Source organism: Dysidea avara, chromosome 9 (assembly GCF_963678975.1).
Source record: "Dysidea avara chromosome 9, odDysAvar1.4, whole genome shotgun sequence".
Lineage (NCBI taxonomy): Eukaryota > Metazoa > Porifera > Demospongiae > Dictyoceratida > Dysideidae > Dysidea > Dysidea avara.
This window is the reverse complement of record NC_089280.1, coordinates 25,219,181-25,241,833: the sequence shown is the minus strand read 5'-3', so window position 1 is coordinate 25,241,833 and position 22,653 is coordinate 25,219,181. Positions and strand designations below refer to the sequence as shown.

At 37.5% G+C, this 22,653-nt stretch overlaps 1 protein-coding gene across 1 annotated transcript in view; it reads left to right on the top strand.

Annotated features, from left to right (window-relative positions):
• LOC136267367 (class II receptor tyrosine kinase-like) overlaps positions 1–22,653 on the top strand; it is a 107,553-nt gene that overhangs the window by 7,522 nt on the left and 77,378 nt on the right. The window contains exon 2 of the mRNA XM_066062483.1: positions 8,002–8,106. Coding sequence (XP_065918555.1) covers positions 8,002–8,106 — 105 coding nt within the window. The remainder of the gene's footprint in view (positions 1–8,001; positions 8,107–22,653) is intronic.

The window sequence follows — 22,653 nt, the reverse complement described above, 5'->3', positions numbered from 1 at the left end:
CATGGGCGGTGATGGGAAATAAGGAATAGAATAATGATGGCCTTATCTTATTTGCAATAGATGATTAAGTACCTAGATAATCTTTTAATCTAAATTATATCTCCCAGCCCTAGTTTGAAATAATTAAAGTGACAGCTACAGAGTTAAGGTAAAACCAAAAGTGATGTACAACACGGGGTCTAAATACTCTAATAGAAAAATCATGCAAAAGAAAATAGGTGCACCAGAAACATTACTAATGCATCAAACCAAAGATCTCTATATAGTACCTCCTCAGCATTACTGCATATAACTTTGCTTAGCACCATCCATGGACATACCAAAGATGTAGCAAGAAAAACTTTGCACATGAAGCATGCATGAATGCTGTATTAAAGTATGGCAATCTTTGACAGTATAGAATTCTCTTCTTTCAAGTCTAGTTCTAAGACAGCTGCCTTAGTTGTCTTGGTGGTATCTGTATTACCACATTTGTTCCATACAAACTATTGCCAGACTACCAAATTAACAAATTGTTGCCATGTAAACTACATGTGTGAATATGTAAAGATGCAATGATCATTTTTTCTGATATGTACATCTGACACACTATTTTGTTAGTCAATAGCTGTAAAGAGTTCAGTAGGAAGTATATACACTATTTTATTTCTGTTTTTCAATTATGGTACAGACTCTACAGAGTACATATATATGTAAACATTGCAGTTTGACTACTAAAACAAGCTTAATAATGTGGTATGTATGAAAAGGCAACATAACAATTAATTAAATAATAGGCACAAGTACACAAAAAAGTTTGGAATTTTCAACTAGAGTAGAGACCATAGCATATCAATAAAACAAGCTGAAGTGGTGCACGATATTAAAACATTGTAAAACAATAAGTTATAGTTATATCCCTACTGTGCATTTCCATAATGGTATCTTGAGCACAGTAGGGATATAACGCTTCTTATTGTTTTACTGTGATTTAATATCATGCACTACTCCAGCTTGTTTCAGTACTTTTATCGATACACTATGTTCCCTACTCTAGTTGAAAATTCCAAATTTTTGTGTACTTGTTTATTAATTTTGTTTGTAAAATAAAATTATTATGACTGGTGAACCCACACATACCACATTAAAATAAATGGCACCACATGCCCCAGCTATCAATTATCATCTGAAAAGATTACGCTTTGTTGTCAGCTATGCTCAACCCGTTGCACAGCAGTACAAATCAAGAAATGTTCAAAACGCACCTCTGCAATCAATGTAGCCACTATGAAAAATACTGATAATTTCCATTATGAAGGAAAGCCATCACATGCTACCGCCAAACGGACACCTTTTGCTGTCAGCAAATATGAATGGGATGTAAAGTAGGACGCTGGTAAGTCCATGATGAATGCATTGTACGTACTACGGTATGCCAACAGGCATGTGTCTGGCTGAAGCGACATCACACAGTGAAAAAATCAAGCCCATAGCTTTAGCCGTTATTGAGTTACACTTGTCTGAAGGCATCAGTCAGTTACTCAGTCAGTCAGTCAGTCACTAGAAAACTCCATTAATAATTAAAAAAATAAATTTCATAGCAATTTGTTGAGAGCATTTCGAGTTGATCTGAAGGCTTGTTTGGGCTTAGTTTTACCTAACCAATACTGCTTCATTGTCATCTGGGAAAAGTGAGGCTAGTTTTTGGGTGATGTTTTTCATGGGTCACCCCCACACATTTGTGGTCCTTACTATGCAGTACTATCGTACTGTATGATTGTGATATTCGCAAGCTTAATTTAAATGAATGGTATTTAGTGGATGGACATGTTATTGCTTCACTCCACTCACCAGGTCACTAGTAAATGCAATCATTGCTAATGTAATTCTGATTTAAAGATTGGATGCCACAATTGGTACAAATACAAGCTAAGGGGTACTCAGTTGTGTCCTTATGTATTTATTAAGGCTTTACAGTACAAGTGCTGAATGTCTGAATGGTGGGTATAGTGACACACTGTTTAGTATTAGCACAATAGCAGAAATTAAGTATGAACAACTTAAGCTACTTACTCCTACCTATATCAAGACACACGGTAGTGTGTCGTGCGGCCCAAGAAGCCGGCGCGCCACACCGTGAGTATATTGACAGGAAGAACAAAAACGTCATTTTCACACCTTTGTATCTCGGTGATCACTTATCTGATTGGAACCAAATTTGCTACACAGTTGCCCGCCAGCCAAGGGAGTCTACATTCCAAATTTGAAGGAAATCGCTCAAGCCATTTCCGAGATACGAGCTGCCAAAGTTTCGTTTTCTTTTCTTCGTTTTTTTTTCTTCTTCGTCTTTTCGCACACTTGCAAAAATTGCTATAACAAGCAAACGCGTACTCCGATCACCTTGAAAGTTGGCACACAGAAAGGGAGTCCAAAGGCGAATCATAGCATCAAATTTGGTACAAATCCTATGAATGGTTCAGGAGTTATGACCGATTATTCGCGTAAAACAAGATCGATTTGTTGTCACGCCTACAGGGTAAACCGCTTCATGGAATGAGTTGAAAATTGCTATGTAGATGGAGTAACCATCGTAGGAGTGCCTTTTGGTGGTTTGAAAGGAATCGAGATAAAGACCACGGAGATATGACACAAAATCCAACCTGTGTCACAATTACGCGATCGATTTTTATGAATAAAAAAGTATTAGTTTTCACGCCTACTAGGCAAACCGCTTAGAGCAATGAGCTGAAAATCGGTGTATAGCTGGAATAATCTTCATAGAAAGTCCTTGCAGTAGTACAGAAGAATCGGATTACAAACCACTGATTCGAAAGCCAACTCCGTGTAGCAAATGCGAGATCGAGATACTCTAATAGAACAGTCACCCTAATAGAGCATTCGGCTAATTTATTTACTCCATTATAGAATTTTATTACATCACAAGTTATTCTGTAGGGAGTTCAGCTGCAAACAGTTAATCTTATAGACAGTTCAGCAAGAAGACAGTCACCATGTGGAGAGTTAAGCAAATATATCACTATAGAAATTCAGAACATTACAAGTCACACTGAAGAAAGTTCAGCTATAAACAAGTCATGCACTGTGTAGAGAATTCAGCTACAATTAAGTCACTCTCTAGAGAATTCAGTTACACAGAATTCAGCTACACACAAGTCACTGTGGAGAGAGTTCAGCTACAAACAAATTACCCTTTAGAGTGATCAGCTACAAACAAAACACTTTGCAGGGTGTTCAGCTGCAACAAATCAACCTTTAGAGCGATCAGCAATGAACAAATCAACACAAATCTACCTGTAGAGAGATCAGCTAGAAACAAATCACCCTGAAGAGAGTTCAGTTACAAAAAATCACCCTGTAGAGACATCAGCTAGAAACTAGACACAATGTAAGGAGTTCAGCTACAAGCAATCACCCTGTAGAGAGTTCAGCTAAAACAAATCAACCTGCAGAGAGATCAGCTACAAACAAATCACCTTATAGAGAGTTCAGCTACAAACAGATTACCTGTAGATAGATCGGCTACAAACAAATCAGCCTGCAGAGAGATTAGCTACACACAAATCACCCTGTAGAGAGATCAGCTAGAAACTACACACAATGTAAGGAGTTCAGCTACAAACAAATCACCCTGTAGAGAGATCAGCTACAAACTAGACACAAAGTAAGGAGTTCAGCTACAAGTAAATTACCCTGTAGGGAGTTCATATACAAACAAATCAACCTGTAGAGAAATCAGCTAGAAACAAATCACCCTGAAGAGAGGTCAGCTACAAAAAATCACCCTGTAGAGAGATCAGCTAGAAACAAATCACCCTGAAGAGAGATCAGCTACAAAAAAATCACCCTGTAGAGAGATCAGCTACAAACAAATTGCCCTGAAGAGAGGTCAGCTACAAAAAAATCACCCTGTAGAGAGATCAGCTACAAACAAATCACCCTGAAGAGAGGTCAGCTACAAACAAAACACTTTGCAGAGAATTCAGCTACAAACAAATCAGCTTGTAGAGAGATCAATTACACACAAATCAACCTGCAGAGAGATAAGCTAGAAACAAATCACCCTGTAGAGAGTTCAGCTACAAGCAAAACACCCTGCAGAGAGTTCAGCAACAAAGAAACCACCATGTAAAGAGTTCAGCTGCAAACAAACCACCTTATAGAGAGTTCAGCTACAAACAAATCACCCTGTAGAGAGATCAGCTAGAAACTAGACACAATGTAAGGAGTTCAGCTACAAGCAAATCACTCTTTAGTGAGTTCAGCTACAAACAAATCAACCTGCAGTGAGATCACCTACAAAAAAGCACCTTGTACAGAGTTCAGCTACAAACAAATTACCCTGTAGAGAGATCGGCTACAAACAAATCAACCTGTAGAAAGATCAGCTACACACAAATCAACTTGTAGAGAGATCAGCTACAAACAAATCACCCTGTAGAGAGATCAGCTACAAGCAAATCACCCTGTAGAGAGATCGGCTACAAACAAATCAACCTGTAGAAAAATCAGCTACACACAAATCAACTTGTAGAGAGATCAGCTACAAACAAATCACCCTGTAGGGAGATCAGCTACAAGCAAAACACCCTGTAGAGAGTTCAGCAACAAAGAAACCACCATGTAGAGAGTTCAGCTACAAACAAATTACCCTGTAGAGAGATCGGCTACAAACAAATCAGCCTGTAGAGAGTTCAGCTAAAACAAATCAACCTGCAGAGAGATCAACTACAAACAAATCACAGTTCAGCTACAAACAAATTACCCTATAGAGAGATCGGCTAGAAACTACACACAATGTAAGGAGTTCAGCTACAAATAAATCACCCTGTAGAGAGTTCAGCTAAAACAAATCAACCTGCAGAGAGATCAGCTACAAACAAATCACCTTTTAGACAGTTCAGCTACAAATAAATTACCTTGTAGAGAGATCGGCTACAAACAAATCAACCTGCAGAGAGATTAGCTACACACAATTCAACTTGTAGAGAGATCAGCTACAAACAAATCACCCTGTAGAGAGATCAGCTAGAAACTAGACACAATGTAAGGAGTTCAGCTACAAGCAAATCACCGTGTAGAGAGTTCAGCTACAAACAACCAACCTGTAGAGCGATCAGCTAGAAACAAATCACCCTGAAGAGAGGTCAACTACAAAAAATCACCCTGTATAGAGATATCAGCTAGAAACAAATCACCCTGAAGAGAGGTCAGCTACAAAAAAATCACCCTGTAGAGAAATCAGCTAGAATCTACACACAATGTAAGGAGTTCAGCTACAAATAAATCACCCTTTAGAGAGTTCAGCTAAAACAAATCAACCTGCAGAGAGATCAGCTACAAACAAATCACCTTTTAGACAGTTCAGCTACAAATAAATTACCTTGTGGAGAGATCGGCTACAAACAAATCAACCTGCAGAGAGATTAGCTACACACAATTCAACTTGTAGAGAGATCAGCTACAAACAAATCACCCTGTAGAGAGATCAGCTAGAAACTAGACACAATGTAAGGAGTTCAGCTACAAGCAAATCACCGTGTAGAGAGTTCAGCTACAAACAAACCAACCTGTAGAGCGATCAGCTAGAAACAAATCACCCTGAAGAGAGGTCAGCTACAAAAATTCACCCTGTAGAGATATCAGCTAGAAACAAATCACCCTGAAGAGAGATCAGCTACAAAAAAATCACCCTGTAGAGAGATCAGCTAGAAACAAATCACCCTGAAGAGAGGTCAGCTACAAACAAAACACTTTGCAGAGAATTCAGCTACAAACAAATCAGCTTGTAGAGAGATCAGTTACACACAAATCAACCTGTAGAGAGATAAGCTAGAAACAAATCACCCTGTAGAGAGTTCAGCAACAAAGAAACCACCATGTAGAGAGTTCAGCTGCAAACAAATCACCTTATAGAGAGTTCAGCTACAAACAAATCACCCTGTAGAGAGATCAGCTAGAAACTAGACACAATGTAAGGAGTTCAGCTACAAGCAAATCACCCTTTAGTGAGTTCAGCTACAAACAAATCAACCTGCAGTGAGATCACCTACAAAAAAGCACCTTGTACAGAGTTCAGCTACAAACAAATTACCCTGTAGAGAGATCGGCTACAAACAAATCAACCAGTAGAAAGATCAGCTACACACAAATCAACTTGTAGAGAGATCAGCTACAAACAAATCACCCTGTAGAAAGATCAGCTAGAAACTAGACACAATGTAAGGAGTTCAGCTACAAGTAAATCACCCTGTAGAGAGTTCAGCTAAAACAAATCAACCTGCAGAGAGATCAGCTACAAATAAATCACTTTACAGACAGTTCAGCTACAAACAAATTACCTTGTAGAGAGATCGGCTGCAAATTAATCAACCTGCAGAGAGATCAGCTACACACAAATCAACTTGTAGAGAGATCAGCTACAAACAAATCACCCTGTAGAGAGATCAGCTAGAAACTAGATACAATGCAAGGAGTTCAGCTACAAGCAAAATCACCCTTTAGTGAGTTCAGCTACAAACAAATCAACCTGCAGTGAGATCACCCACAAAAACGCACTTGTACAGAGTTCAGTTACAAACAAATCACCCTGTAGAGAGATCAGGTAGAAGAATTCACCTTGTAGAGAGTTCAGCAACAAAGAAACCACCATGTAGAGAGTTCAGCTGGAAACAAATCACCCAGTAGAAAGATCAGCTAGAAGAAGTTACCTTGTAGAGAGTTCAGTTACAAAGAAACCATCATATAGAGAGTTCAGCTACAAAGAAATTACCCCGTAGAGAGTTTAGCTAGAAGAAAGTCACCTTGTAAAGAGTTCAGCTACAAAGAAACCATCATGTAGAGAGTTCAGCTACAAAGAAACCACCTAGTAGAGAGTTTAGCTGCAAACAAATCATCTGTAGAGAGTTCAGCTAGAAACAAATCACCCCGTAGAGAGATCAGCTGGACAAAGTCACCTTGTAGAGAGTTCAGCTACAAAGAAACCATCATGTAGAGAGTTCAGCTGCAAACAAATCACCCTACAGAGAGTTCAGCTACAAATAATCACCCTGTAGAGAGATCAGCTAGATGAAGTCACCTTATAGAGAGTTCAGCTACAAAGAAACCATCATGTAGAGAGTTCGGCTACAAAGACACCACCATGTAGAGAGTTTAGCTGCAAACAAATCACCTGTAGAGAGTTCAGCTAGAAACAAAATACCCTGTAGAGAGACCAGCTAGAAGAGGTTACCTTGTAGAGAGTTCAGCTACAAAGAAACCATCCTGTATATAGTTCAGCTACATTTCAATTCACCCAGTAGAGAGATCAGCTGCAAAAAAATATCCTGTGGGGAATAATGGGCATGTAATAAATATATGTATATAATTTGTATAATTACTAATAAAATCAAAAATAATTGAAGTACTAAAATTCTTCTTTAAGTTCTTTTCTTCTTCCTGTAGTAAAGAAAAAAACACATGGGTTAAAAAAGCCCCAAAGCCAGCCATAGGCCGGCTTTGCAGTATACAAATACAAAAAGAAGTGATATCTAATCAAAAACAGCCAAGCTGTAAAAAAAGGTGCGGCCCCCAAAAAGGCCATGGTGAAAAAAGATGTGAAATCCAAGGTGGCGGCCAAGAAATGGCTGTGATGGTAGGTTAATGGTTACATTTTAATAACGACAATTCAGGTGAATTTTGTGCCACTTGGTCTTGGCACCAAATTCACCTGAATTGTTGTTATTAAAATGTAACCATTAACCTACCATCACAACCATTTCTTGGCCGCCACCTTGGATTTCATATCTTTTTTCACCATGGCCTTTTTGGGGGCCGCACCTTTTTTTACAGCTTGGCTGTTTTTGATTAGATATATATATATACATGTCAATTACTGAATCTTTGTATGGTACTAATAGCAAAAGTGAATAACAAGAGCTTATTATTCACTCTTGCTAATGGTGGTGGTACTGTTCTGATGTGTTCACAAAGTCTATCATGTGTCTTCTTTTATATCTTTTTCAGCAATAGTAGAGATGAGAAAAGTGACTATAATTTTACTGGTGGTTATATTGGGTCACTCCACTAGTGGTCAACAGTATCCTAATTGTGGTAGTTGTCAACGTGATGGTGAGTGTGACATGTTTTGTATCATTGTATAACATGATGAGTTGTAGATGTTGTTATAATGTCACAACCACCATTATCATATACCACAATGAGGTCAGATGAGTTCAGTAGTGTACAACCCAGTAATGATGGGTGTATATCAATTGATGGACAAGGAACCATTAGTTGTGGAGTGGGGACTACTCTGATGGACTGTGGACGTGGACCTGTAGGAAATTTCAATTTTTCAGATTTATCAGAATATTTTGTGTGGGACTTGAGAAATGCTAGAAATGTGTCTGTGGTGTTCAGATTTGAGCGACCACTTGATATCCGAAGAATCAGTATGTGGTTCTGGAATTCACCAAATGGTGGTATAGCACTCCCCAGTTTGACACTGTATGATAACTCCACTACACCGTCCAATCAGATCAGTATTGATACTAGTGATTCTCCAGTACCTGTGGAGAACAGACAATACAGACTAAATGTTGATATCACTAATGAAGGTTTGATGGTTCAGTCCTTGAGAGTGATAATGGCCATTAGTGAGGGGACACATACATTCCTAAGTGAAGTGTTGTTTTGTGGTAAGTATATACATAGTTTTTATGAATATAATTGTTTGCATATATCTATGCAATTTTTTGGTGGCCAAGGAAAGACTAATTAGCTATTCTGCAAACAATGTACCTTCGAGGATTCTGCAATATCATTCCCAGGGGCAGCTACAGAATTTTGGTGACAGGTTTCCAGATTTTCTGCTGCATACAAACTGTGGGTGTGAGGGCATGCTCCCCCAGGATATGTTTGAAAATTATGTGTTTCATGATTGAATCTGGTGACTATGTTCACCAAAAAATATTTAAAGCTGACATTTTAAACATATGTTAGGAATTGATTAATATGGCTGCTTATGTTTTCTTTTGCTGGCATACAGGCTAAAGAGATATGAGGTGGAGCTTGTGTGAAGTTTGAAACAAACAACAGACACATGGATGGTATCTTGAGGGTATGCCCTAGAAAAAAAATTAGGCCTTAAACACTCTTAGATATGATTTTAGATTTTTTACTGTGTTGGTACAGTAAACTAAGTAACTTCAAAACTTGACTGTTCTATTAGGGTAGTTGACTGCTCTATCAGAATATTTTGATCTGAACCTTTGATACCTTTGTAAATCAATGCAAAATCAATTTTAATTTCCTGGCCAGTTTATGGAAACTTTAGAAAACCTCTCTATTTACCCCTTATTCCTCTCCTCCGCTTACTAACTATTCAAGCACTATTTGTTGTAATGATTCCTACTAGCTTGTAACATAAACTGTTGTATCATAATCCACACAAAACAGCCAAGCTGTGAAAACATGTTTACAAGCTTTGGTGAATTGAAGAAAATTGTGAAATCAAAGGTGGCGGCCAAGAAATGGCTGCAATGCTGCAAATTTTAACTGCTGTAGCTATGCGTAATTAAAACTAACATCATTGCAACCATTTCTTGGCAGCCACCTTTGATTTCACAACTTTTCACCCATTGCTTATAAAGGCCACGCTATTTTTTACACCTTGGCTGTGGATTTCACTTCTTTTTGTACCTTATAAGGTCCCAAACCAGCCTATGGCTGACTTTAGGGTTTGTTTTTACTCACATTCTATACACACACAATGATGATTACTGAAGACAGATTTGTAATGCATGTAGTTGTAATTTTTGTTGTAATACTTTAAATTTTTTGAGGACTTGTAATAGAACACACATAGAAAGTTGTAGAACAACCTAAAATTTCCAATTGTAGGCCTATGAAATTATAAACGTTTATTAACAAGCAGATTAATTCATTTGTAAAGTAGAAATTAAGTGAAGTATAAACAGCCAAGATAGCAGTAGTTAAGGATGTAGGTGTTAAGTATGGAGGTTTGAGCCCTGGGAAAATTTTATTCGACCGTGCACCTTTTAACCCCACAGTGACTGCTCTATTAGAGTATCTCGATCCCACAATTTTACACTTGTTTAATTTTATAACTCTGTAGCTGTAACTCCATTGTTTGTCAAACCATTAATAGGCACTGCTACAATGATCAGCCTATGTACACACCAATATTCAAGTTATTCTTATGCTCAGTTTATCCTGTAGCCGTGAGCAAAATTTGATCTTTCTTTATACAAATAAACATTAATAACTCCTTGGATATATATCAGATTCATAGAACATTAATTCACTCTTCATTTGCACCGAAGTTCACAGTAATTAAGTTAAGTTTTACATTTTATAGCAATTAATTTTTTTGCAAAGTGTGCAATAAGAAATTGAAGCCTCTGTAGAATCCCTACAGCTTAAGAAGAAGAAAAAAGAGAATAATTTGAAAGTCCATATCTCACAAATGGTTAGTGTAAATTTAAATTTTCTATGCAGCCTACCCTACCTTTGTGGACAGTTATATTGCAAAATGATGTGCTTTGGAAAAGGAGACATGGAGCTACACATGCATGCATGAAAATCATGTTTTCTTTCTTCCTGTCAATAAACCGTGTGCTGGTTTTCTTGGCTACACAACACGCTACTATGTGTCTTGATTCATCTTCTATAACACTGCACCAAAAGAACTAGTGACATCAGACATATATGTATGACAAAATGCATGTTACTATGCCAGTTACTTATAATCAATGTAGCCATTTTAGTATATGTTCTGCCAATTACACAGCTCTACACATGGAGTATGATATGTAACAACCAATTTGCTTACTTTGACAGTTTGAGGCATCGAGTAAAAATTACCAAAAAATTCCATTTTGTTCGTACGTGATAGGCAACACAAATAAGACACAAAGCCATTAGTGTGCTACCTCAAATGGCTGATTGACACCCTGAAGTGATGTCTAACAGTGAAAAATAAAGTCTGTGACCTTAGCTGTTATATGCTTGTGTGAAGCAACAGTTAATATTAAGTCAATCAGTTTTAATTCCACTACATAACAAAAATAAAATTTAATGGAGATGTTTTTGCAGGGCTGGCCTTAGAGCCCTGGGCAAAGTAAACTGGGTGGGTCCAATCTGGGACTTAACCACTTTCCTTCCATGCATACACAAACATTTAACCCATATGTATAGAGCTCTGCAATGAGTCTGTATAGATACTATTATTATTAATGTTTGACAGCACAAATAAAGGTACTGAGAACCACTGGCAAGTGTTGCCAGGGACTCAAACTAAAGAAAGGGGGAAATACAAAAATAAAATAATTAATTAGGTAAGTTCTCTGTGTAAGGATGTCATCGATGCTGTGACACAGTGGCAACAAGGGAAATTGTAATGAAAAGAATGAACATTAGTATCATGAATAAAGTGTTCCCTCATGTAGTTTTAGAGTCTATGCTTGATAGTGCAAATAGGAAGAGATAAATCTATTCTTGGCAGAGAGTTCCATAGTGGTAGGCGGTGAAAGTAAAAATTCTGCACAATATTAGATGAACATCTGTGGTGGATCATTTTCTGAAATGAACTAAATCTTGTGATAGAGGTACTGAATTGAACATACTTAGCAATGTTAAAATACGTTGAGGATGTTGGTAAGATTCTATGAAGAAGATAATATCATTTTATTTCATAAACATACATTAACATCCTACGTCCACTCAGCCCACATGTACTTCTACTGCATGGCATACATGAAGCTAAGCATAGTTTGGGGTTAGATAGGGCAGCCCAGACACTAGGTGCTAAATGCACCCGCATCTGCTCTAGTGAGGAAGTTAGCTGCTGTATACCTATTGCTGTAGCCAGTACTTAGTCATATCAAGCAGCTGGACTGCACCCTGTGCCATTCCCTGGGTTTCCCAAATGTGAGACAATCTAATTTATAACAGGCATGCAAGCATGGCTGGGAGTGCTAGGGTGCAGCAGGGTCAAGGGTGGGTGGGGGATGACTTGGAATGTTTGTGGCTGAAACAATCTTCGTGACAGGATTCACCTTTCCACCACAAGTAGGGATCGTATGACTACTGTAAGCAAGTGCAATGGTGTTGAACATTAATGATTGTGGGCTCCAATTTTTGTAACCGGATTTGATACCAACCATACCCCAGGCTTGCTTGTCTGTTAACCTTATTTACCAAGGTAAATTGGTAACAGCTGTAGACTCATCAGACGAGACCTGTATGGCACATGATAGTCATTCAAAATCCATTTAGTGGCTTGTCTCTGTATTCTTTCTGATATGTTTGATTAAGAATAATATAAACGTATCAGTGAGATGTATAGCTTTCTTTTGATCATGATTGCCCCGTTGCTTGAAAAACGTCTACGGATTAATCCAAGCATCTTATAGGCTTTTCCTGATATCATCTTATAGGCTTATACATTTATACACTTGCTGTGAAAAGAATATCCTACACTATAGGCTGCATAGCTATGTATTTGTAGTACTAGCTACCATCTACATCAGACCTTAATTTAATTCTTAAAGTGCCAAGGACTAATGTCCTTGCATATTCACAATTGTAAGGATGTAGAGTCAAATTGTACATACATGAGATAGGGAAATACTTTAGAATTGGAATAAGAAGTTTCTATTGTGCTGCCTTCATGCATGTTGTGATTGAAAGTTACGAGGCTAAATGCAACCACATAACTGCAACATACCACCAGGCTGTGGTCATTACAGCTGCTGGTGATAGTATACACAAAGGAGAGGTGGCACTGGTAAATCCTTAAGCTTGGGTTGGGAAAATCTTGTATCTCCTATGACAGTTGTTGTTAGCACTACAAACAAACATGTACACACAATTGGAAACAGTGGAAATGGAAACTGAAACAGTGGAAACTGAAATAGTGGAAATGGAAACCGAAACAGAAAGTGGAAATAGAAAATGATCAAATCATCATATAAATGTACCCTAGAGCAAAACCCTTGCTTAGTGACCACCTCTTAAAGACCAGCTTCTTACAAAGACCACCTCCATGCAAAGACCATATTGTAATTACGTCTCAAAGGTGCCTAAGGCATACTTGATGACCCAATAAATAAGATCACTTTCTGGTCACCTTTAAGACTACCCTCACCACCTCTTCACAATATGATAGTAGCTAAGTTCCAAATATCTGTTTCATGATTTTATCAAAACAGCTAGGTAAGCTAAAAAAGCTAGGTTGTCATCTCCTCACGTTTCTTTGATACAGTAGGTTACAGTGTACTACCTACACTTCACTTGCATGGACTTTGTAAAGAGGTGGTCTTTATAAAAGGTGACCAGACCACTAATGAAGTGGTATAATCAATTAGATCATTAAGTATTCCATAGCTATCTTTGAACCTAATTGCAATGTGGTCTTTGTAAAAAGGTAGTCATTAAGAGGTGACCACTAAGGGGTGAGGTTTTTACTCTAGGATGCATGTGTATAATGATTTGACCATTTCCATTTTCCATTTTCTGTTTCCGTTTCATGCTGTTTCTAATTCCCTGTAGACATCAGCCTTTATGGTACCACTATTGTGCAAGGACATTAGTGTCCACCCAAAACTCAGTATGGTCAAACATCATGCCATTTGTACAGATTTTGTCCTTTGACCAGTTTAAGGCCTGTACGTGTATACATACTGCTGTTTCCACAGTGTATTCTATCTCCATCTAACTACGTTATATGTGATTGTGTAAAGTCATAACTTATGATCATCTTCAATCTTTGCAGCATCTTGCCATAACTTTAAGCAGTCAGCAAACCACAGCCTGCACACACTGTGACATGGAGTAGTCAATCCGGTGATACCTGATCTTGTGATTGTTTTGTTCAATTGCCTTGATTTAGATATTAATGGAATCCATCCAATAGATCTTCAACTTAATACCCTGGCTCAACAAGAAAGCCATTTATTGCTCCACTATACCGCATATTGATTTGTGGGTAGAGCATTTCTGGCTCCCTGCTGTAGCTATTGTGGGAATCATTTGTAATTTCCGTAGTAAGTGAATTGATTGCAAAGACATTTCTCATACTATTCTTTGTAATGCTGTAGAATGAGTGGAATGTCACTGAGAGCAAAATGGAATGGCCACATTATTTCTCAGTTATTGATCATCAGGGTATGCATTCGGCCAAAGTACAAACAAGTATAAAGAATATTAAGGTAAAGAATTTTTACATTGGGATCATCATACAGTATGCACTTCCTGCAAAAAAAGTATCGACCTGAATCTAGTCATACGATGCCTTCATGGCACCTTCACAGTATTGGTTAGTTATAACAAACCTAAAAATGCCTCCAGTGCAATCCAAATCACTAGGGCCAGCCTTAAGGGTTGGCAGGGTAGGCAGCTTCCTAACTCCCAAGGCTAGCCAGACCACTTTTCTTCTTTTGTATTGTGGCTTATAATGTTGGTAATTAATTAAAAGGCTTTCATGGGATCACAATGGACAAATTTCATAATAATGAAAAATTGATTGTTACCCCATAGCAACCTAAATTTTATATTATTTGTAGGTGTCAATGTCTTAAGTCACCTCTCCAAGGTTTAAAAGGATAGCATATATAAGTCATGAGATATGACATTTTGAAGTTGTAATTTTCCCATACATTGTCAATGAGAGGAGCAACAGTAGCCTCTTCTCGGTAATCACACAAATCATGGGATTCAAAGGATGTCATATCTTATGACCTATATACACTATCTATTTAAAACTTGGAGAGATTATTGTTGACATTCACACCTAGAAATCATGTAAAAGTGAGATATATGTACTTTTGAATTTTTGGTTTTTGCATACGTTGAAATACCTCATTTTTGTGATTGCCCAGAAGGGGCAACTGTAGCCCTCTCACATAGATATGTATGGGAAAACCACAAATTTTAAAATGTCATATCTTATGACATATATATGCTATACTTTCAAAATTTAGAGAAGTTACTTTAGACGTTATTACCTAAAAATAATGGGAAATTCAGGTTACTGGGGCAACAGTTATTTCTATATGCTATAAAGCCTTATTATGGAATTTGTCCATTGATTGTGAGTGCATGTTCGACCTATTGCTGGTCAATTATCCGGTTGGCCTAATAAGATGTTGTTCTGGTTTGTATTAAATTGAGAATACTAATAACTATTGTCACCATTGGTAAGTATTGTTTATTCATTTGGGCTCATGTTTGCTATTTGAGTTATGAAAAAAAAACCATCACTGAGCAGGAACATCTTCAACAGCTTTCTACATTTGCATTGTTGTACATGGGGTTATTCGGTGTATGGTTACTCATTTCCAGCCAGGGGTTTCACAAGCAGTTAGTATCCATGATGGTTATGGACAATGAAATTTATTTTGATACTGCGGATGTACTATTTGAGATGCTCCAATAAAGCAGTTACCCTATTACAACAGTCACGTTATAATAGAACAGTTACACATGACCCAAACTAGTGTATTGAAAACTAACTTCACTTTTCTTTCACAGCAGCTTTGGAGTATAATCAAACCTAACAAATTTCTATAAAAAATGTTGAAAAGTTTGTTTCACTGGATTTTCTAGCTGACTGATGCCTTCAGCCAAGCATAACTTAACACTATGGGCTTGATTTCTTCACTGTTTAACTTCACTTCAGTCTGAGATGTGCCATTTTGTCAATCACAGTAGCTACAATATACATGCATCATGGACTTAACCTTTGTCCTCCTTTGTATCCCATTTCTTTCTTTAAAACTGCATAAATGCTGGTTTGCAGTAACACATAATGGCTTCAGCACTGACTATCACTAGAATTGTCTGTAATTTCTGTAGTGACTGGACTATTTGCATAGGTACTGTTCTTTGCTTAAAACACTGTATAAAGGATGGGAAAATGAAGCAGAATGGCCATGTCACTTTTCAGTAATTGATGCAAGGAGCGTGTTCAGTCATGCAATATAGTGTGTCTGCTATCATTATTTCCTTTGTTGCAATTGGCTGGTTCACCAGTAATTGTAACAAAAAGTTAAACATTTAGTGAATAGGGACCATAAAAATAAAGAGCAATGAAACAATGGAGGTCATCTAAACCTGCGCATGCAGCTATACTGTAGTTGACATTTATTCCCTATTTCAGTCATGGCTATGTCACTGACAGGCTGTACATGTATAACTGAGGTAGGAATTAAATGTACACTAGTCTTGTAGATGGCCATTGCTTTTTATTTCTATGATCCTGTTTTTTCCTTATACAGATGTATATATATATATATATATTAATACCATACCTGTTTCACTACCCATACAAAAGTCTCAATGGTAGCAGTGAAATTTATCCCGTATTTCACTGGTAGCAGTGAAAAAGTTGTAATTGCAATTTCATTGGCTAGAATTTATGTTAACAATTAGTGTTGACACATGTTTAGTACATAGTGACAAATTGCGTACATAGCAACGCTAATGCACGGCATGCGCATATGCAGCGAGTATGGTATTAACTGGGAATAGCATGGGTAGCAGTGAAATTTGGGATAAATACCACTCTTGTTGTATTGGAAATGGTAAATTTCACTCGGCTTCGCCTCGTGAAATTTATCCCCATTTCCAATACAACACTCGTGATATTTATCCCAAATTTCACTGCTACCCATGCTATTACTAGTACTAATACAACATCAATATCGTGTCCTGTACAAAAGCTCCAATAGCAGCTTGTGATATATTTTTGATATACTACAGCAAACTAACCAATAGAATTAGTATATCACTTGTACATTTGATATACGCGTCTGATTGGCTAAAATTTTTTGATAATGTTTAAATGTTTTACCAGTTAGGCATGTCCAACTTGACAACTACTGTTACCATAGTAACCAATACCTGTTACCTAGCAACAACATTGTTGCCTAGCAACCGTTGCTAGGTAACCACTACTGATTGTAGAAATGATTTTGACACCATAGTGATGGTTGCTAAGCAACCACCAAAAAGCATGTAACTAGGTCAGGTTTACATTCTGTTGCCTAGCAACAGTTGCTATGGATTGTTGGACCAATTTTCAAGAAGATTGCAGGCTGCAACGCATGTGCATACTCCTTGAGCATGCTAATCACAAGGAATTACTTACTGGTACTAATAATGGTGTAAAAACATCAGAAATTGCTGTTACTGCTTCCAAGTGGGAGACGAGATGTTGTATTAACATATTATACTACAGATATCATGGTATTCGAAACATATACCAAAAGATATACATATTTAGGAAAGGGTGCCATAGTGCGAGGCGAATATAACATATACATATACATATATATACTGTATATATATAATACGTGTATTAATTTAGTAAGAATCCATAAAGTGGCAGATCAACAAATATACCATTGCATCTCTTGTTTCAGCATTTAAAAGTATTTAGCAAGTTTTAAATGCATTTTTAAAACTTTCTTCCATTTTCAATCCAGACCTGAAGGGTTTATGATATACGTATATATGTGGTACCCTGTACTGAACATTTGGTGTGCTATTGTTACTATGGCATTTGAAATGTTTAAACGTCACTGTGAATTTACAGCTTGCTTTTGTGGTTCACTAATAAGCATGTAGGTATGTAGATAAAAATTAATGTTCCTAAGTGTTGTTAAATGTATATCATTTTCTTGTATATAGTTACTGAGATTTCTTCTTCGTCTACTGCTACTACTACTACTACTACTACTGCTACTACAACTACTACCTCTCCTGCTGCTGCTGCTGCTACTACTACTACTACTACTACTACTGCTACTATTACTACTGCTACTACTGCTGCTACTGCTGCTGCTACTACTACTACTACTACTACTACTGCTACTACTACTGCTACTATTACTACTGCTACTACTGCTGCTACTGCTGCTACTACTACTACTACTACTACTACTACTACTACTGCTACTATTACTACTGCTACTACTGCTGCTACTGCTGCTACTACTACTACTACTACTGCTACTATTACTACTGCTACTACTGCTGCTACTGCTGCTACTATCACTGCTACTACTGCTGCTGCTACTACTGTTGCTGCTACTGCTACAATTGTTACCACTGTCACTGCTAGTAATGTTACTACGATGTCTGTTACTCCCCTTGTGTCTACCACATATACTAATAACACATCTGATTCAAGCTCTAGTGACTCTACTAACATTGGTGTTATAGTGGCTCCCATCATAGTCATCATGTTAATAACAGTCATAGTAGTAGTGTTGTTACTAGTGTTCATCTGGTGGAGAAGAAGGAAGACTTACCACATCTATGATCAAACTACAGACCTTAGTAGAGATGTTCCTTACTATTCCACTGTCCTGCATCCCTCATCTCTACACAGTGACCACTATGATCACCTAAGTGAAGCTCAGAAAAGTGCCAACAGTGATGAAAAACCCACTATGGTATATGCTGTTCCTAACAAGAGGGAAAAGAAAGAGAGGAGAAAGAGTACTGAACTACGAAGGAGGTCAAGTATTGACTTCAGCTACAGACCACAATGCTCACCAGAAATGAAAGTGCGCTCAAGGGAACAGACATTGTCGCTTACAAATCCTGACTATGAACATAAAATGGAATTGGATATTTATGCTGCCCCTGACATTCCTGAACGCACTATGGCTAGCACAATATTTTTTGACGAAAATGAAGACGATCCGATATATAGTGAAGCCATCAATCCCAGTGACATTATGAGTGGAAAGACACAAGGCAGTGCCATGTTAGGGGATACTCTTTGCCCTTATACTTCAATCTATGCTGACCCCATTCCACTGGACAAATCTGAAGGTCCTCCTATTGTGTCTAACAAGAACTTAGAAATTCTTCATCAGTTAGGAACTGGACAATTTGGAGAAGTCATACTCGCTAACACTGTTGGACTTAGCCACCAGTACCTTGGAATAGGCAACAGTACCAACAGCAATATCTCCATCAAGGTGGCTGTGAAAACACTGAAGGCTGATCCTACTAGTGAACTCCAAAAGTCATTTGAAAAAGAGATCAAGTTCATGTCACGACTGAAGGATGATAATGTTATTAGACTATTGGCAATATGCACTACTGGTACACCATTTATAATGATGGAGTATATGGAGAATGGAGACCTCAACCAGTACCTGCAGCAGTTTGAGTTTACATCAGAAACAGAGAAGCTACCTGGTCCAGATGAGATCACTCTTCCTGCCCTAGTGTACATGTCATTCCAGATAGCCAGTGGCATGAAGTATCTTTCTTCTCGTAAGTTCATTCATCGTGACCTGGCTACCAGAAACATCTTAGTTGGGGTAGACTACACTGTGAAGGTTGCTGATTTTGGTATGAGTCAAAATCTATACTCTGCTTACTATCACAAAGTTGGTGGTTGTATGATACTACCTATTCGTTGGATGGCTTACGAGTGTTTCTTTGGAAAGTTCTCAATCAAAACAGATGTGTGGGCATATGGTATTACTCTTTGGGAGATATTCACTCTGTGCAGGCACCAGCCATTCTATGAGCTGTCAGATCAACAGTTAATTGAGAATGCTATCAGGGGAAAGGACAGGATGATACCCCAACAACCTGAGATCTGTCCAAATGGTGTGTACACCATTATGAAGAGCTGTTTCCAACATGAACCATCTGAGAGGGCAGTATTTGATGTACTGTGTGATCAGTTAAATGAGTTGTATTCTAATATTTTGTAGAATTTTATCATTTGTTATGTTTCATTTTATTTTTTTGAGAATATTTGGTTAGCTATGTAAATCATTTATGCAGAAATAACATTTTAGAGGGGAAATAATTATTGTTGTATACATGTTTGCGCATTATTTTTGTGAAATACGCTGTGCATTACTAAATAATTTCATTGTTGTGGTTTTAGTAATTGTAAATAAAGGTAGAGAATTCACAAACCTGTTGGTAACTGATTTGCACTGGTTGTAGTCATCCATTTATTGCGTACAAAGTACCTCCATGCTTGTGTTTGAATTGTCATTGAAGAGGATTTGTACTACATTACTGACTGCATGCAATGGAATGGATTTCTGTAGGTAGTAGAATCGAAAGGGGTACTAAGTTCTGAACTATATAGTATAAAGGGGTGTTAAGGTTCTGAACTGCATTATAGCCACTATAAGTGATAGCGGTGGCTATTTTAGTTGCTTGTTACACGCATATGTATGCGCACTGCACAAAATTGACTTTATTTATATTAATTTTATTTACCACTCTCTTTGTGAAAAACAACCCAGCACATGTTAGCTAGTTACGCTACATATATGGTCAACATTTTGGTCCATGTACTGTATTTTTATATGTTGCATTAGTATATGCTAAAAGTCAGCATATTTGCAACACATATAGCTAGTTAGTTAATAATCTGTTAGATGTATATCACTATGGTAGCTATCAAAGAGCTACAGTATGCAAATATGAATCATGCAACAATGCAACTTCTTCTTTTGCATACATATTGTGTTATTGGGGATGTACAGAAGGTATGCATTCATACCATGTGCATATTTTTGCCATCTGTAAGATGCTAAATGTATGCAACCATTAAGTGGCCTTCTACAGAGGTGACCTTTATTGAGAGGATCTTACAGGATAGGTTGCACTATTACCAATGCACTAACGTATTTATATCAGAAATGGAAATGCAGCAGCAAAGCTGATAATTTGGTGGTAATGTACAGACCTCATTTACTGAGTATAACACCCAAACAGATCTAGCACACGTGGTCATAAGATTCAGTTCTATTTAGCTATATACTCTCACTATCATCTGAAGTTGTACACTCATAATCTTTAACAGACTTTAATGTAAGTATATATGTACATAAACAGTTTGAAAGTCTATAGACTAACATGACCAGTTATAGCATCTCATGAAATCATGTTACATGTATCATTATTTCTTTGTTGTCTTGTTTATCATACTACAGTTACACTAGCATATCATGAAAATTCATTTAAAACAAAACAAGCTATAACATTTCCAGTTTCTGAACATCTCTCATAGTGTATGGTGACCATACTATGGATGAGTATTCAATTATCAGTCTGATGTAACCTAAGTATGCTTGTGTTTTTAAGGCATTAGAGCATTGTTTCAAGTTACTTTGCAGGAATGTAAGTATGCATATGGATCTAGCTATATTGCAAATACATGAAATATGGTCTGACCAGGAGAGGTTACAATTAACAATGGTAGTTACTACCCAGGATGGAATTTAGGGTGTTTCGTATGTCGAGTTGATGGGGGACCATTTGTTAACAATTACACATTTAGAGAGGTTAAACATCAACTGTCGAGTCACAGCCCACTCTTTAGTATGTCTAAATCATGTTGCATTGATATTAATTTTGTACCACTTTTCAATGGAAATGATCAGAGATTGTAACTTATTCCATCATGCTATGACCAGATCTTTAATAACTAAGTGTTTATATGATCCTTAGAGTGTTCCAGCTGATGATTGATCACTACATACTTCAATAACTTCTAAGGTTTCTTTTGAGAGAGACGACTTGTTTTGCTAAGACAATATACAACTTAAGTACAGGGGTCTAGTCTTAGTTTTATTTATTTATTTATATATTTATTTATTAATTTATATATTAGAGCTTTACAGTGGCAGCACTGAAGGTCTGAAAGCAAAATGATATGGATGCTTTCTAAGAAGGTGGTGAGTCTCCTATTATTAGAATTTTGTTTGCCGGTGTTCAGGTGAAGAAAAAACAAGGCAATATGAACTGAGTTCACAGTGATCATGGTACTAGCTACCCAATGGGCGTTAATGCGCGGAACTGTTATGCGGAAAATTACGGTGGTGTAAGGAACTACTACACGAACTTCTCGAGCAACTTCGCAGTCTTGATGCAGATGAAAGAGGTGAACTTTTGTGTGTACTGATGGCGTCGGATATATGGTATTGATGGCATAGTTAAGTAATAGGAGGTTCCCATGCATTGTATGGCTTCGTGTATGCTGGGATTTTTACGTACCTAGATTAGCCTGTGTGTGGAACGTTCATATGCGGGATGCATGCCACTTTAGACTCAAGTTTTGAATTTTTGAGAGGGGTCAGGGATGGGTGTGCAATTATCCTTGTAACAAGATGTTCACTAATGTGAGATGATTAAAATTTAGTGCGCTAAGAGACGAAGGACTGCTCTGTTAAATCATAGATATTATATACTACGTACCCGGGATTGCGTACCGACTTCGTTAACACTTATCAACACTGCCAATCCGCGTTGTACTTCAATATACGGTCTTCTGTTAGAAATCGTAAACGTTTCCGTAAAACTGGCCAGGAGGTGGCGATTTTACTAATGCGAAAGATTTAACCTCTTCAACATTACGTAAACAGTGAAAGAATACACTCAAACACTTCTCAATAGACTGAATTACCAGGAAAACGCTTGCAATACAGCATAAGCATCGTGAAAGTGATTTTACAAGCCTCAAATCCGCCACCATATTTCATCGAATAACGACTCAAAAAACCAAGCTACAATCGTCATCAGTGGCGTAGCCAGACTTTTCGCCATGCCTGGGCAATGGGTGGGCAAGCCATTTCCCATGCAACACACGTACACATGTCCATC